Genomic DNA, 19,059 nt, shown 5'->3' with positions numbered 1-19,059 from the left:
GCGAGATCCTTGGTTTGAGGTTTTCTTATAAAAATGAACACAGATGCGAATAATATTGAAATCTCATTTTGCTTAGCTTAGCTGATCTGTCGTGTAAGCAACCGTTAGCCCAGGCCCAAATACAAAAACACCTTTTATTAACCCGTTCAAACTTAAATGTGGCTAACGAATTTTATTTTTTTAGAACTAATATAATTTAATTTTTAATTCTAATTCTTTATTACGTTACGATAATATTTATAAAAAATCAAATATTTTTTTTAAAATCAAATAAATTGTGATTTGTTAAATCGAGTATACACTACTATTACGTATGTGTGTAAACTGTAAATGAGCCGAGTCGAGCTCAAAATCGATTAGGCTCGAGCTCGACTCGGTTAAGATATAAAAAGCTCAAGTTCGACATGTTTTAAACATAATATATTAAACTCGAATTCGACTTGAGTTCTGAACATAGGATGGTTATGTATAATAGTTATTATTATTATTATTATTATTATTATTATTATTATTATTATTATTATTATTATTATTATTATTATTATTATTATTATTATTATGGAATTTATAAAAGAAAAGGAAATTATTATTATTATTATTATTATTATTATTATTATTATTATTATTATTATTATTATTTTTTTTTTTTTTTTTTTTTAATAATTAAAAAAACTTAAAAGATTTAAAACTTACAAAAAATTAGTGGGAAGCCTAGAGACAATCTGGGCCCCCACACCTCTAGCAATAGCAAAATCTATCATAGTAAAAATATGAGCAGCAGCACCGGCACTAATATCTTGCGCCATCGAACTCTTCTGAACCCGCTTTAGCAAAGAAACAGTCTCCTTCTCTAATTCCCCCAGGGAAGAAAATGAGAAAGGAATGAAACCATAACCAATCGCATGATAGCTAGATTCGTACTTGACCCGCTTCCGACGAGCCGCATCAACCACAGCACGTCCAGGGACAAAGTCAGAAAGCCCAGACTGCGTCAAAGGAGAAGACCCTGTCAAGTCAACACAAACATCGCGACCACAATCCCAGGAATAAAGTAACACATCAGCAGGTCTGAGGGCCCTGTCGTTCCCTCCAGACAACCCAATGTCAACCTCCTTTCTCGCTGAAATCCCAGATCGATAACAAACATCAACAAGGGAATCCCGAACAATATTATGTCGATGCTTAATACCCACCATACCAGCACAAGACACGGCGTGATCCCCGAAAATATCCCCAGTAAAAACCCTTGAACAGGCAGAGCATGCCGTCGAGATAGAGAATAAAGGAACACCTAACCGGTAGCACAACACACATCGGTAAGTCTTTGCGTTCATCGTCTGACCCAACCCCAAAATAGGGACTGCCCTTAGCCAAGCAGATGTGTGATCACCCTGCTGTGATTTCCATAAGGTCGATTGTCGGGGAGATAACGAAAAAGTGGATTCTGCAGAAGCGGTAACCTTTGTGAAATAAACATCTGCCAATTTCTTCATGAGTATTGGGGCAGCGACCTCACTCGGATTACCTAAAATATCAAACCCAACCGTATTATTAAACAGACCCAATGCATCTTCAAAATCACGACCAAGACCAACAATACCCGTATGACGTAAGAGCTTGGTCTGCAACCCACCAGACTGTAATCGAGAAGCCAGAAAAGCATAATGACGAACATCTCCCGCAGAATAAACACCAAGCCCTCCAAATGCAAATGGCAAGGTGGCAAGCCGCCACTGCCAATCACCAAACCCAGGCCCTGAAGCAGTAACAATACGCTCCAAAGAAGATCGAAGGGCTTCATCGAAAGCGCGTTGAGCCGCCTTAAATATACTAGGAGGACAAGTACGCAAGGTAAAGTAGAGTTTAGAAACTCCCGTACATGCCCTAAGCAACAACAACTCACACTGAGGATCATCAAGCTTAGCAACCTTATCCATAAGCGCAATGGACTTGGTCACCCTTTGCATCACCAGTTCACTACTAAAACCAAGATCGGAAGTTGCGGGGGCCCCTAGCAACTTAACACCATTTAAAGGCCGAGCAATATTAGGAGGAAAGACACCTACTTGCCTGCTGCGAGGGTCCTCCGTAGGCCAGAAAATTTCTGTTTTTTCAACGTTGAGATGTAGCCCAAAACGAGGCCCATCCTCCATAATCAAATGCAAAACCTTCCCCACCACCAAAGTGTCCCCAATAATAGTGCCATCATCCAAATACCACGCCTGAAGACAAACCTCAAAATTATCTCTGATTTTAGAAACCAAGGGTTGTAAGACCAAAGCAAAAAGTAGCGGACCAAGGGGATCACCCTGTTGCACCCCCTGAGAAGACCATAAGGTGTGGTTCCCATAATACAATCTGGCTGGATTAGAGTAGCAAAATTCAACCCACAGAGAAATGCTCGGACAAAGGCGGCGAACTTCACGTAACATGACCGTACGATCAACTAGATTGAAGGCATTTTGAAAATCAACTAATAACATAGAGATGCCAACATCAGAGCCACGATCCTCAATCAACCGATTCACAGCATGAAGAATTGCCTCACCACCTGAAGAAACACCAACACCAAATTGAAGACCATCGAAGTAACTTCCCAAAGACTGGCCAACCATAGCAGCGCCAACCTTCGAAACAAGACGTCGCCAAACAGTACCCACAGCTATAGGACGAAGACCACCGTCGGGCTTGACAAGCGGTGTGAGGGGAGCACTAGCTATATACTCTCCTAATTCCATAGGGCACCTTCCAGCTAGAAAGAGATTAACGACCCCGGTAATAGAGCCAACCAACTCATCCGAGACTGCCACAGCAGCACCACTCAAGCAATCCATAAGGTGTTGTGCACGTAAACCATCCCTACCACATGAAGTGCCCCGAGGAAAACTTTTAATCTGGCCCAAAATAACAGCAGAAGTCGTAACGAGGTGAAGGTGATCAACCGTCATATCAGGCAAGGATGGAGCTATAGAAGAAGGGTGCTTAGACAGCAAGTCCGCCAGTGTGGCATCATTATAAGGAGCAACGCCTGATGAAGAAAGAACACAAGCTGCAGCAGTGTAATGGCCATCACAAATCTTCCTACGACACTGCTTAATATTACGCTCTTCCAAATCAAGGACCTCATCATCAACCACTGACAACATAGGAGAATCCTCAGCCAAATACTCCCTCACAAGCTGTAAACTTCCACCCGCTGTCCCCCAAGAGCAAATAGCACGGGAAATATTCTCTTCCTGATGCCGACGCTTTATCGAAGACCTAGACTCGCGACTACTCCGTGGCCGAAAGGTTTTAAGGGTACAAAGGGGTAACACCAACAAAGAGACCCAACTAGAAATGTCATCAGGCTTAGAGATCACCTTATCAAGAGCACCTTTCAAAACCCGAGAAAACCCCAAACGACACTTGGGAGGGATAGACTTAACCGTGCGAAACCCCTTAGAGAACAACCGATCAAGGAGAGCCACGTCAAAACCATCGTAATGATCACGCACTGAACCATCCTCAATACAAAGTCGAACAGGAGAAGAGGGAGCTAGTGGCTTGGAAAAATTATGAAGCACAAAACGAACAACACCATTTCCCTCATCGGGGGGCGGCACATCCGGGCCCCTACCATGACGGCACTTAGCACGTACCGTGTGTGTTTTGTAGCAAACACCACATAACCAAATTCCCATACGCCTAAAAGTAACATCAGCCTCAGTATAAACACCCAAATTAGAAGTAAGAGAGTGTCGAGTGATATCCCGCGCATCGATACCACAATGACGATCACTAAGATGCTTGATAAGAGAACTTCTAACTAGCCCATTTCCACTCCCATTTTGACAGCCATTAAGACCCACAAAGGGACAATGAAACTTCACAGCGGCATGCGACATAGCTACACACAATATCTGCTACTGTTCGTCATTTCATAGTGCTACATACATCTCAAATATGTGCTTTCAGTATTTTGATGTTCACACTTCAAATTGAGCTCAGATCTTAGTTCATTAACATCAACCAAACCTTCCTATCCCTAGATATCTCAATAAACAACAACATAATTCAAGGAAATATGTGAACCCTTTTTATTTATCTTCTTACTAGCTTACAGAGGTCTCCGGATCATTTGAGCAAATCACAGAGCAAAGTGTTGATAGATCAAGGTTCCTTGATGTTTGATCCAACTTTGTGAGCCTTCAATCGATCCAAAACACAACAAAATAATTCCAGATCTATAATTAAATACAAGTAAACAGCAATTTGAACCTTTGAGGGATAAAACACTGTTCCTGTTTATCGGTGAATGAGCTCCATTGATGAACTAATTTTGATAAAAAGCTTGCTGAGGTAATTGCACAATTCCATTTGATTATTATTATTATTATTATTATTATTATTATTATTATTATTATTATTATTATTATTATTATTATTATTATTATTATTATTATTATTATTATTATTATTATTATGTTATAAAATTAATAATTAATAATTAATTTGTGTGAAAAGTTGATTTAGGTTCGTCAATTTGTTCGAGCTCGATTTAAAAGGTCAAGCTCGGGTTTGTTTACTGAACGATTTTTAAAATATGTTTAAGCTCAGGTTCAAGCTCGGATGGAAATCGAGCTGTAAATTAGCCGACTTTGAGTAGCTCGACTGATTCACACACTTATCATTACGATTCTTGACTGATAATATATGTTATTTATTACTCGGTATTTATTAGTTATTTATTTTTTATTTATTGGTACAAGGAAAATGTCAGATAGGGGTAAACTGGACATTTTGTGCATTAGATATGTTGCCCAAAATTTGATCTCTAAAAAAAAAACATCGTTAGTCCGTTATTATCACGGCACCATCCCGCCAAATCCTTGTTTAATAATCGACTGATAATTAGTTTGTTATATATTACTCCGTATTATGAAGTTCTGACTTCTGACACCTAACTTGATTTTCGTGAAAAGTCTTGATGAATCAATAAACAACTATTATCATAAAATCTACTATACAATTAAGCATTAGCACATGATATGAGAAACATTATAATCATAATTTAACTTCCTGTATAGATAAATCAAAATTATACAAACTGTAAGTTTCTAACTAACAATATTCTCCCTCCAACGGATTATAAAGATTAACTCAGCCATAAATCTGTAAATTTAACCGTCTTAACCATAACGAGTGCAGAATCATATGATAAACATCGTATCTTTTAGCAGGATAATTCACCACAAAATGTCGTTGTACCATCTTAACATTCTCTTGCAACATTTTATACTTATCATCCGAAATCCCTAACAAAATCGTCTTCAAATTTGGTATTTCTTTCACCGAAACTCGCACTGAAAATGCGTCCCAATTAAGGACATCACTAAACGGTAGAACATAATGTTGCGAAATCAACACGGGCACACACTCAAGGTATATTGCTTCCACAATTCGCGGACTAGCAACTTCATATCCACTAGGACATATGCAAAATTTGCTCATTTTCATCATTTGTTCGTATGAGACGTTTTTAGACACTTTATTGTATATTTTTATGTCATTGTCTTTATCTTTCCAATGTTTAAAAAGTATTGGTCTAATTTTACCATGAAATTGACCCCCTGCAAAAAATGCTAGAGTTGTACGATTAGACGCAGGTTGACCTCCTGTCGTTATAGCGGTTTCGCCTCTATGAAGATTGATTTCGGGAATTGATGCATCTTTTCGAGGATTGAAAAATTCGGAGGTATTAGCATTGCATAGTAGTCGTATTGATGTGAAATATAACGAATGAACAGACCATGTTGCTCTAGGCCCCTGCATCATAAAATTAAAAATCATAAGTTGCTAGTTTACACGAATTAAAACATTTGCAACAATCACAAGTGGTTACAAGTTTGAAAACATTTGATGCACATTAAGGTGGTAAAATGGAAGGGTTGGGTGGCATGTTAAAATGGTTAGGGCCTAGGGGTCCAAATGGGTAATCATGGCACGGGTCGAATGGGCCTACAACATTTGTTGGTCTCAACTTCCTATATAAAAATTAATACGGAGTAATAAGCATCTTAAATATGATTACACATGTTCAACCATTTGTTGCCCCCACAACATGTGTATACACATATTATTATCTTAAATTTGATTAGAACATAGTACAGTTTTTTTATTTCGATTTTCCTAAGGACAATTGGAATGTCGTTAAGATGCTTAAAATACTTGAAAATCATCCAATAACTGTCATCTAAAAGTTAACACAACCGCTACGTACAAATTTTTAAAGCACCTTAACAACTGTGTTGAAACTACCACTTGTACCAGAGATAGTAAATTAAATTATTTGATGTAGGATTTGAGTAATTACCTACCCAATCATGGCACGAAAGCATGAAATGATCGGATCCAAGGCTTCGGTTCCAGTAAGGGTAAGTTGATGAAATTGTGTGCACATAATCACCAATAACGCGCTCTAGTACAGCTTTATCACGGATGATCGGATCAAAAAGATTATCGAGGATCATGACAACACTAAACGGTAGAAAATAGACATGAGCCTGATCTGGGTCTGATATACGAAAATTCGGGTCGTATTCTATGGAGTTGATAAAGACACCTTCAATAGAGTAGATATCTGTGACAGGACCTGTATGAAATAGAGGGGGCTCCCCTTCTTTATAAATATATACTTTGAATAGTTTCTCCATTAGCAAGTAGCTTCTGCATATATCAATATAAATACAAAAATGTCATCATTTATTGAATATCAATCAATCATTCAGTCAGAGTTCTGTATTCTAGGTGGCAGTTATAAAGTCTATTCGGCCATTTAAGTCCTATTTTATGGCTGATGAGTCAAGCAGTTAGAATCAAGGGGTTGCTTGGTTGGAGGTTTTAGGTGGTAAGACTATCCACAACAAGGCGTCGAAAAAGGTGGCAAATGTTTGACGAATTTGACGCCCCTAAATCCTAATGGAGCGCTAGATTTGACGCTAACGGGGCTTGAGTCAGGAAAGCAACAGGCAAAAGAGTGAAGATGATGATGGTGACGTGACGATGTTTCATTAGACTGAAACTTTTTAACCTCGGATATTTTTTAAATTTAATTTTGCATCAATAAATATAACTTCAATTTACTATATTTTTTTTTTCATTAAAAAACACTCTACAATCTCTATTTTTCTCAAAATATAATTCTCAATTCACATTTTATAAATGGAATAGTAAGGTATAGTTTTAAAGTCCGATTTCGAAACGAAGCTATTATAGAATTTGTGCAACAATGCGTAGTAGAACGGAGGGTACAAATGTCAACACATCACATCTCACTACCTCGGATCTGCATTCATAGAGAGCGTGAAGTTGTGACGAAACACTTATGGGATGACTATTTTTTGAAGACGTCAAAATATCTGTCGAACATTTTTAAAAGACATTTATGTACGCAATGCAAGCTGGTTGTTCCTTCGATTCTTCGAATTACACAAATTATATCTAAATAGCATAGTGAAACTCTTCGTGAATATATTTTGCTTTCTCTAAAATCTAAATTTCATCGTGTATGTATTGTAGTATGAATGTAATATTTTTCATTTTCATTAATAATAGTTTCTTTCTATAAAGAGTTATGCTCAGTGGCGGAACTTGACCCTGACTCGAGAGGAGCGAAACTAATCGAAGGGGGGTAAACACTAAAAAAAACCTTATTTTTCCCTAAATTTTTTTTTTTTAGTGTAAATTTTTTTTTCCCGAAATCGAGGGGGGCAGATACCCCCTTTTGTCCCTATAATGTTCCGCCCCTGGTTATGCTTATTCATTTTTTTTTTTTCGTTCTCATCGTATCATTCATTCTTCAATTTAGAGTATGTTTGGCAGAAGTATTTGGTAGTTGATAACTGATAGCTAGTAGTTGTTAGCTGCTATCTGGTAGCTTGTAGTTGTTAGCTAATAGCTGTTAAATTTTTTTTTTTATGTATCTAAAGGTTTGGCAGACCTAGAACTGTTAAAATAAAAAGTAAAATAACAAAAAAACTAAGAGCTAAATTTTTTTTTCTCAAACGCTAGTTCTAGTAGCTTTTAGCTTTTTCTCACTCTTTAAAAGCATTAAACTTCTTTAACGAAACGAACCTTTTATTAAGTACGAGTATTTTTCATAAAAGTTAAAAGCTCGAAACTCAAAAAATATAAAAAGTTTCATGACAAACATAGGATTAATCATTCCTTCTCATTTTTGTTACTTAGAGAAATAGTCGGTATATCAAAAACTTTCTTTCTTGCCCTTTAGTTTTGTGTATTTTTTTCTTTTTGCGATATCAATAAATAGCTTATTTAAACTTGAAACATTATAATCACGTTGATTTATAGTTTAAACTTTAACATACCTTATACTGGTAGAAAGTGTTCTTTTAGAGTTTTTTTTTTTTCTTTCTCATTTTAACCAATTTTTATCATTTTCACAATATATGAATAAGCTTCATATAAAATAATTTATCACTTTAACAGGAAGATTAGCATAGGCGTCTTCGGGCATAGGCAAGATAGGCAATCGCCTAGGGTCCAAAAACTTAGAAGGGACCAAAATTTTTAATATGTATATATACTTTTCTCTAAATATTCAAATAAATAAAATAGAAAATTGCCAATGAATGTATTATTGTAATTTCAAATAGTAAAATACATTGTATGTGAAAAAATAGATAAATTTATGTGTTATCTTTCGATATGTATTAAAAAAATTAACGTGTATGAGAGCCCATTTTTATTTTCGTCTAGGGCCAAAAAATTATTGAGACGGCCCTGAAGATTAGTCAGCGAAGTCAGGAAATTAGAAGAGGATATCGCTAGTACGGTTTTTAAAAGCGAGGGTTCAGATTCATGGGTATGGAGGCTGTCAACGGGTGGTAGATGGTCAACAAAATTACTTTCATCCTTAATACTTCATCACTCAAGAAACCAAAACAGCTCACTGTCGGAAACACAACGAAATAGCTTGGTTCCATCTAAGGTCGGGCTGTTTATTTGGCTGGCGAGCAAAGGCAGAATTCCGTGTCGGGTAGAACTTGATAAACGAGGTCTAGATTTGGATTCGGTGAGGTGTCCGATATGTGATGACAATATAGAAACGGTGGAACATTCGCTCATCTCTTGTAAAAGGGCACGTGAAATTTGGGAGTTCATTTATAAATGGTGGCAATTTGGATCTCCTGATAATCTAAATTTGGACGCGGCTTTTAAGGGTAATGGTTTTGCATTTAAGTCACACTTTGGGAAAACGCTATGGCAAGTGGTGGAATGGGTTACCGGATACACAATATGGAAGCATCGCAATGAATCGGTCTTCAATCGGAACAAGATGTGCAGTGCTGTGATCGTGAGTGAAATCCAAGTGCTAAGTCATTTATGGGTATCAAATAGAGTGAAAGGGTTCGAGATCGAGTGGTCAAGATGGCTTCTTAATCCTTTATCTTTCGATACTCTATGTGCAACCAGAATGGGAATAGGCTAGCTCACCTCTTCATTTTCAAATTTGATTCCTGTATGTAGCATGTAAATATTGATAATTTGTAAGCATATTGGGTCATCAGTTTGCCTCTATGGCATCATACTCTGTATATATTTGGTTGGAATAAAATTTGTTGCTTTTCAAAAAAAAAATAATTAATGATAATGCCCCTTCCATTCCTTAATATTCTATTACCATCTCCCTTTCGAGTACCTTAAACGAACCAAGATATAATTGCGAGAATTGAAATGATAAATGCACTAAGGATTCTATTAAAGTTAAAAAAAAATGGGACCTAAAAAACAACGATGCTCAATCCTACTTATCTGAAATATAGAAAGGTAAGATGAAAACAATAAGGCCTTAGCCTATCGTCCGCCACCCACGTCCGCCACCGGTCGCCAGAGGGTAACGGTCATAGGTAACAATTCGCCACCATGACCGTCCGTTGCACCTGCAACGGTTGTGTAACGACTAACGAGTGAATGCGGGTCCCATTGGCCATTTCCTATTTTTTATTTTTTTTATTCACAAAATTATAAATTTAAATATTTTATAAAAAAAATTATATTGAAAATGTTATATAGCCGTTATAGAATATAGCCTTTTTTTTAAATCAATTAATTTTAGGCGACCGAAAGTTACATTTTTACTAATCTATATAACATATAGTCAACAAATAGTCTATTAAACGTGTTAAAATATCGATTACCCGTAAGTTGCTTACTTTTTAGCACATGGAATCACATTTAAACCATCAAAGTACGATAAATACATTTAATGATTTAAACAAAAATAAAATATAAGAAAATTTTTATATTTTTAGAGAAAATATAAAGAAAGATGAATATAATTAATGAAATATCACTACATAAATGATATTAATTCGAGTGATAAATTTATATATTTAGTTATTTCGGGTGAAAGCGGGTTCATTCATATCCATATCCATTTCGGTTTATTCATATCCGTATTCATATCCATTTATATCGTCCATATCCACAAATAATCGGATGGATCGGGTGAATATCCATTGGATCGGGTATCAATTGTCATCCCTACATACCTCATAAACCATTTTACACACTTAAACTATTATTTTCTCATATTTTCACTCTTATAAACATAATAATAATGAGTAATTCCCAAAATTTCGATAGCGATAACGAAAGCTTCAGTCAGATTCCAATCTAGACTTGATTTAAAGCGGTTACAATGCACTCAATGTACTCGACTCGCTCGATATGTTGGATGATGATGATGATGCTCAGAGGATTATTAGGAGACGTCAGTTGAATAGAGATCGAATTTCTACCGGAAATCGTTTGTTCAACGACTACTTTTCCGACGACCCAACTTTTCGAGGAGATTATTTCAGGAAACGCTACCGAATGAGCAGGTCTTATTTCTCCGTATTGCTTATGCAATTACGAATTACTCTGCTGAACCATTAACTAGTTATTTAAAATTCTTTTAACAACGTTATGATTGTACCCACCGACTTGGTTTTAATATTTATCAAATATTTATATCGGCCATACGTCAATTGGCATACGGAATTGCACCCGATGCATTTGATGAATATTTACATATGGACCGACAAATTTCATCTGATTGTTTAGAGAAATATTGTAAATGTACTGTGTATCGGTTTTCGGCTGAGTATTTAAGGAAACCTACAGAAGATGATGTTCGCCGATTGCATGCTAAACACTCCAAAATGCATGGTTTTCTGGGCATGTTAGGTAGTCACGATTGCATGCATTGGGCATGGAAAAATTGTCCGGTTGCGTGGCAGGTTCATTACACGAGGGGGGATCACGAAGGGCCAACAATAATGCTCGAGGCGGTTGCATCATACGATATGTGGATTTGGCACGCGTTCTTTGGTCCAGCAGGTTCTAACAATGATATCAATGTTCTAAATGAATAGGATTTGTTTGAAGAATTATTGGATGGTAGAGCTCCAGAGGTTCGATTCAATGTCAATGGACGTGAATTTAATAAAGGCTATTACCTGGTTGATGGCATATACCCAGAATGGGCAACACTTGTCAAGTCGTTTAAATGTCCAATCGAGCCAAAAAATATAAAGTAAGAAATATCAAGAAGCGACAAGAAAAGACGTCGAGCGAGCTTTTGGAGTACTTCAAGGTCGTTGGGTTATATTAAAACATCATGCATGACAGTTTAAATTAAATAAGATCCGACAAATCATGTACGGTTGTGTTATACTACACAACATGATAACAGAAGATAACGGACGCAATATATGTGACCTCGAAGACGACTATCTCATAAATCAGGATAATCCCCCTCGACGTACGTGGTAGGAAAGAGTTGAAGGTCATGATCGAATGTCACGAGAGTTGCGAGATCGAACCATGCATCATACACTCCGTAACAATTTGATCGAGCAAATTTGAACACTCTCAGATGATTATCTTCTTCGAAGCAATTAGTATTATTTATTGTCTTTAATTTTGGTAATCATTGTATGCTTTATTTTTAATTATTTAATGTAATATTTTTAATTAATGTAATGTTTAATTATATTAATGTAATTTTATTTTTATTTTAATAAAATGTAATGTTTAATTTATATTTTGTATTAAAATAATAATAAAAATTTATTGAAGTTGGATGATGAAGTTTATGATATGGAGGGATTAGTGAACGGAATGTTAAAGGTGTTTGTGCTGATATGGCGCTGATGTGGATGAGAGAAGTTCAGTGAAAAAATAGAACGATATGGAGTAGCCTAATTATCAGAAAGTGGATTCCCTATTGATGAGGAATTCTCTGAAATTCCTCTATCCGAGAATAAAAAGAGTCGTTCCTCTATCATCAGATAAAGAAAGTCATTTCTAAATTTACCGGAGGGTAAACAACCTACCTCCAAAAGGACAATGGCGAGCATACCTTGAAGCAAGTGGGTCATTTGATCCCATTATTTTTATTTTTATTTTTATAAATTGCTACTAAACTTTTATAGGACACTGCTAAAATAAAAGATAGGGTCACAGATGTTTTTACAATCAATGCTCACATTTGTATAAGCCCTTCAAATCCACCGCAACCTTAACATTTTCATCGGAAAGCATTTTAAAGATAAGATATTGTATACGTTATATATATATATATATATATATATATATATATATATATATATATATATATATATATATATATATATATATATATATATATATATACGTATTAAAAATCCCAATAATAAATTTGTATGTTTCCATCTAAATAGATTCGGTATATATATTTGTAGCGTTTTGATGAACATATTAAAATTAAATTTGTTTATACCAATCATAAGCAAGTTTTAAATATAAGAAGGACTTATATGTTATACCTTAATATTAATATCATACGACTTCAAATTTTAATTATTATTCATTAAATTTAATACTTTAATAATTAAAAGTTATTATATTTATATTTTTAAAATAAACAATTTGCCACATAAACATGCTCATAATCTATCCATTGGTATTTAATACTAATGTTTTAATACAAATGTTATTAATAATAAATATTTTTATTGTAATTGTATTATATATTTGATAAATATTAATATTAACGTACATTATATGTGTCTTTATTATATTTAAAACTTGTTTATGATTGATATAAATTTAATTTTAATATATCCCTCAAAACACTAAAAATATATGTGCTGAATCTATTTAGATGGAAATGTACAATTCGTTATCGGGATTCATTAAATTTAATATTTTAATAATTAATATATTTATATTTTTGAAAACAAACAATTTGTCACATAAATGGACTCATAATCAATGCATTAATATTTAATACTAATGTTTTTTATACAAATATTATTAGTAATAAATGGTTTTTTATGTAGTTGTATTATACATATGAAAAATATCAATATCAATACTAAAGTTACCGAATACTAATTATACAACTGTCATGCAATGCATATACTCATGTTAGTATTCAATACTAACACTTTCGATACAAATATTATTAGTAATAAATGTCTTTTTTTCAACTAGATTGTATTATACATTTGATAAAATATCAACATCGAATACTAATTTGTACAACTGTCATGCAACACACAATCTCATAAAACTAGTATACATTATATAAAACAAGGTTCTTTCTGCTTATGCGGCACAACCTTGTTAATTTAGCTTATGTATCAACTAATTATTCATTTACCAAATAAACTTATAATACACATAATATATTCACTACTTTCCTTTTATAATACACGTATATCTATATATTTATCTATACATTATATAAAACAAGATTTTATTCTGTTTACCTGGCGCAACCATATTAATTTTCCTTATGTGGCACCACCATATCAATTTAATCTAAAAATAAATTAGTATTAAAACTAAATAAGGAAACTATACATTATATATATTATTATTTAAACTAAATAAGAAAACTGTACATTATTAATATTATTATTATTTAACTATATAAGAAAACTATAGATTATATTAATATTATTAAGTAAGGAAACTATACATTAATATTAATAACTAATTAAAAATCTAACACAATAATAAAACTACGAAATATATATAAATAGGTTAAAATCTTTATTATAATAAAAAATATTAATAAATAATAATAAGAATAGTTACTCCTTACATCATAGTGTATCTATTACTATTAGTCCAGTCGTAAAAAAATATTAGATTCATCATTATTAATTTATTATTATTATTATTCAATATTTTATAAATAATTATGAATGGGTCAATTAAGACGAGGATAAAATACACCCTCTAAATAGATTATGTTATTTTTTTAACTTAATAAAATAAAGTTTTTTGAACTTATATGTCAACAGTTAGTTATATAAATAAATAAAATGTATTTAATAATTAATAAATAACTTAATTAATTAATGAGAAGTAGATCTTGAATAGTTATGGTGGCAAATATGACTGTATCACATAAATATTTATTAGTTAAGTGTATAATTAATTAATTATACCAATACATTTTAATATACGCTATTATACGATTGGTAGTAAATCGTTTATCAGAATACAATTATCACGGGTGTTATGAAGTCATTATGTACAAATATTAACTAAAATGGGTGGTATAACTCTATAAGTATAACATAATTATATGTTTATTTCCTTAAAAAAGTAAGGTATACGAATATATAAAGTGAACATACTACTATTAAAATCACGTAGTATCTTACGAAGTCACGGACTATAGTCTAGGTGTGGGGTTCGTAAACTCCAATCACTATCTTACCTCATATAGTATTAGTATATTTGTTTTATATAATGTATAGATAGATAGATGTATATTTTATGTTTCACATTTTAAAAATTGGTTGAAAAAAAGTCATTCACAAGAAAAATGAAATATCAAATTAATAATACTTTATCAAAAACTTTACCACAAATATGGACTTCAAATTTTAAATGTGTTTCATACACTACTCTTTGACAAGATATTCACTTAAAAAATACCATAACAAACATCATCGATAAATGAGTTTTGCAACATTAATAGTTTTCATATTTATTTACTTATATTAATAAAATTTAACGATTTGTCGCTCTCACATATTTATTTTACAGATTCATTTCATTTGTACATAAAACTCTTTAAATTTAACGACACTACTTAATTTTAGTTAATTATTATAAATAATATCACCGACTGTGTATCGCACAGGCTAAAAATCTAGTATATTATAAATAACATTACCGACATTCCTTTTATTTCTTTTTCATACGTAAAAATCAACATTCCATTAATATTCCATTATTATAATAATACTTAAAGATAATAATATTAAAAATATATTAAATTATAATTTAATTTATAATAACTATAATACAATAATAATCAATAATAATTGTATATGATAACAATTGTATTTGTAAGTATTAATACTTTTGCATATAACATCCTAAATAGACCCTTTTATATTCACTTTGATGGGTGTGTTATAGCGTTTAGGTATCATGTGTAGATCCTTTTATCTTCACTTTGGTGTGTTATTTTGAAATTCAAAAAAGAAGAACAAATGATTTTGAAAATACATTTGCAAAACAGAAGAACATCTAATATTGAGAAGATCAAATAAAATATGATGGAGCGAGTTGAGCTTTAAAATTGAGTTTCGAGTAAACAACTATCGTGTTTACTAAATAATCTATGTAGAACATTATCGATCGTGCATTGCACGAGTTAAATAAATGTGATTTATCATATCTCAAGTGATTTATTAACGATCGTGTATTTCACAGGCTAAAAACGTAGTAATATATATACTATATATATACTCCAGTACTCCACTATAATCTAGTATAATTTCTAAGTTATGTATTAACTGATAAAAAAATCTGACAACTAATTGAAATATCACAATTTTTGCCAACTAATTAATGATAAAAAGATTGTTATACTACATTCCAAGTTTTTTGCAAAAAAAAAAAAAAAAAAAAAAGAAAAAAAAAATTGAAATATCACAATCGAATAATTAATTCATTAGAATTTAATATCATATCCATCTTCACAATCTTCTAATAATAAATTTTAAGGAGTAGCTAGTAAATTATTATTGATTAGTTTACTGTCTATATTTATATTTAATATATACAACCTTTATATAGATAAATTATTACAAGGTATATAATAATTCAATAACTAAAGGGAGGTGATCTTCAAGACTTCACACATCATTCTTTGATCCATATACATTATTTTACATAAAATTCCAATCCTACCATTGTATTAATCAACATTTCCATCTTTGTCTCTATATAAAAAGCAAGGACATACTTGTCCATTTATCTAAAAAAGTGTGTATGAGATAAAAAATAGTGTGTGAGGATCACAAAACTAAACGTAAATGAAATAGATAGATTATAAGGTTTAAATTAAATTAAATTAAATTAAATTGTATTGTATATTTCAGAAGAAATTTAGAAAAACGCAAAGCTAACCGACAAAGCATACGTAGTTTTAGTAAAGCATGTGAGATATATGTTAGTGTAATATTTATGTTGTACAACATGACATGAGTATTAATTAACGACTGGGGTAATATTGAGGGCCGAGAATCCTGTAGCTTATCACTATATGGAGTATTATATATTTTCAATCATTAATTATATTGTTTTCGAAATATTTTTTTATCTGTTTATGTGTATTACATATAGTAATAGTAATTAAGGAAATTAATGTTAGATCAGATTATGTCACTGTCTTAGTTGATGTTGAATTGCTACTATTTTAGTAATAACAAATGAATTACCTCTATAAGAGGAATTGGTACTACTAAGCTACTATTTTTTACTACATTTAACCACAATAAATAATCAATAAAAAATTAAAACTTTTTGTAAATAGAGAATGAAGAATCGAATAAGTCTAAAAAGGGTAAGGGTAAGGACGTTCTTTCTAAGTAAATAAACATATCTAGTCTGTTGTAATGTTATTTACATGGTATGTTTTTCTTATGTCTATTGAAAATAACATCTTGTTGAGTTCTGCCTAAAAATTTCAATCACTAAAATAGTTAATATAAAAAATCACTTTCTAATGTGTTATGTAGCAAATTAAGAAAGAAAAGATGCATGAGGTAACAAAGTATCAAATTAAAGCTAATTGTGCAAGACATGTTTTTTTTTTCTCTAAAGGTTGTCTATACTAATTAATGATAATAGACCTACTTAATATGTATAAACGTGCATATATATTCTTAATGTAAGTTTGAGATGATTAATGTACCTGTGAAACATGTAAGGATTCCTGTAAATACTCCCTTTCGGGACATAATCCTGATCGTTGAGACGATCGGATGAACGGCTGAGATTCGATACGACATGGTCTCTTATCAAAACCCTAGCTCGACGAAGCTCGGCCTCAACCTTCTCTAACTTCTTGTCTCTCGTCTTCTTCTTTGATCTCGACAACGTTTCTTCTTTAAGTTCCTTAATCATTTTACTCACTTCCTTATTCATTTTCCCATGTTGTTTCTTACACGCCTCATAATCACACTAATTAACACCATAAAAAAATCATAATCAATCAAACATATAAACGTCAAAGCTAGTACTAATAATCGAGTTTAGTTAATTAATTAATTAATAATAAAATTTACGTTGAACATTGAGTAAAGCGCGGTTTTAGGATTTAACGAGGGAGGCGGTTGTGAAAGATTGGAAGAAGGCCAATGTGAAAGCCATGGTGAAAAGGGAAGAGCGAGGAGAGAAAAGCGGTTGGAAGCGTGTAGGAGATTGCGATGACGAAAATGATTGCGAAGAGTGTAACGGACACAAGAGCGGATGATTGATTGTTTGATCTGCAAATCATACTTTTTCTGAGTTTTTGGAGATCAATTTTTATTATTTTTTTTTTTTTTTTTGGATGTTAATGATATAGAGAGGAGTGTGTGAGTGAGAGTGTGTGTGATGGGGAGAAAACATGAAAAGAGAAAAGCGGGTGAATAAACCCCAGGTGGTCCGGTTTGCATGCAATTCGGAAACTTCCCATTTCTTAGAATGTGTCCAATGTTTTTCTATTCTATTTCTTTTCAAAATGAATTTCGATTAATAATAATAAATTTAAATCAATTTTTTTTTTGAAACAGAGACTTAATCACCCACGCGATCATCTTTCGCAGTTAGACCAACCGTCGAATCACATCACAACTTCAAATTTAAATCAAATTAAGTTATACATATACTGAGTAATTATTTAATTCATAACTACTATAGTAGTATTCTAAAAGTGAAATATTAAACTATCATTTTAGAATTTTTTATAAATGTTGTTTCGACATTGAATGTTGGCGTATTGCGTTCGGCTTTTCTTTCTCAACACATTCTTGTCACGATACTCAACTTTCTTAAAACGTTTTTTTGACCCTTTTAACTCTTTAGAGTATATTTATTTATTTATTATTTCTCTAACACCCTTACGTTTCATTTGATAAAAAATTGCACAAATTCTGATATAGATATTGTATTATAAACTATTGAAATACGAGTAGTGTTTTTAATATCTATAACGAAATAATGTATTGTTGTAAACGATTTTTCGTCATAGTGATTGGATCATCGCTTTTAATGAAACAATGTTTAAGGTATAAAACCAAATCATTTCTTGCACTAATAAGTATGCCATCTCTTCACCCATTATAACTTAAATTAAATGAATTATTGAGCATCATAAAAAATTTAGGAACTTCCATTAATGACTTTTACAAAGATGCATGAAAGAACCTAACATGAAGAAACAAAAGCGTGAAGGCTAATATTCTTTCCCTCTATCTCTACTTATAAAATTACTATAATACCCTGCCATATAATTAGTGTCAACCGGATGCTTTCTCTCATCTGTCTATTTTGGTGGTTGTGGTGGTTTTTCACCCAAATGGTGAAGACCATTAACGGCGGCTGCTGGCTAGGCGAGGAAGGGCCAAGGGGATGGTGGTAGGTGTGGGATCCGTGATGGTTTTGGGCGGTCTGGTGTTGTGATTTTGTTTGCGGGTATGTTCCTTTCCGGGAGTGCCTTTGGGTCTAGGC

The 19,059-nt window shown here is 32.6% G+C and overlaps 1 protein-coding gene across 1 annotated transcript; it reads right to left on the bottom strand.

Moving 5' to 3' along the window:
* Positions 1–5,142: 5,142 nt before the first annotated feature.
* On the bottom strand, positions 5,143–18,838 carry LOC139887999 (probable glycosyltransferase At3g07620). The gene is given in 6 exon segments (XM_071871039.1): positions 5,143–5,808; positions 6,360–6,708; positions 17,261–17,529; positions 17,634–17,759; positions 17,762–17,852; positions 18,831–18,838. Coding segments are annotated over 6 exon segments (1,509 nt in total).
* Between the last annotated feature and the right edge of the window lie 221 nt (positions 18,839–19,059).

Source organism: Rutidosis leptorrhynchoides, chromosome 2, assembly GCF_046630445.1.
Source record: "Rutidosis leptorrhynchoides isolate AG116_Rl617_1_P2 chromosome 2, CSIRO_AGI_Rlap_v1, whole genome shotgun sequence".
NCBI classification, from domain to species: Eukaryota; Viridiplantae; Streptophyta; class Magnoliopsida; order Asterales; family Asteraceae; genus Rutidosis; species Rutidosis leptorrhynchoides.
The sequence above is the reverse complement of the archived record's forward strand: the minus strand, read 5'-3'. Positions and strand labels throughout refer to the sequence as shown.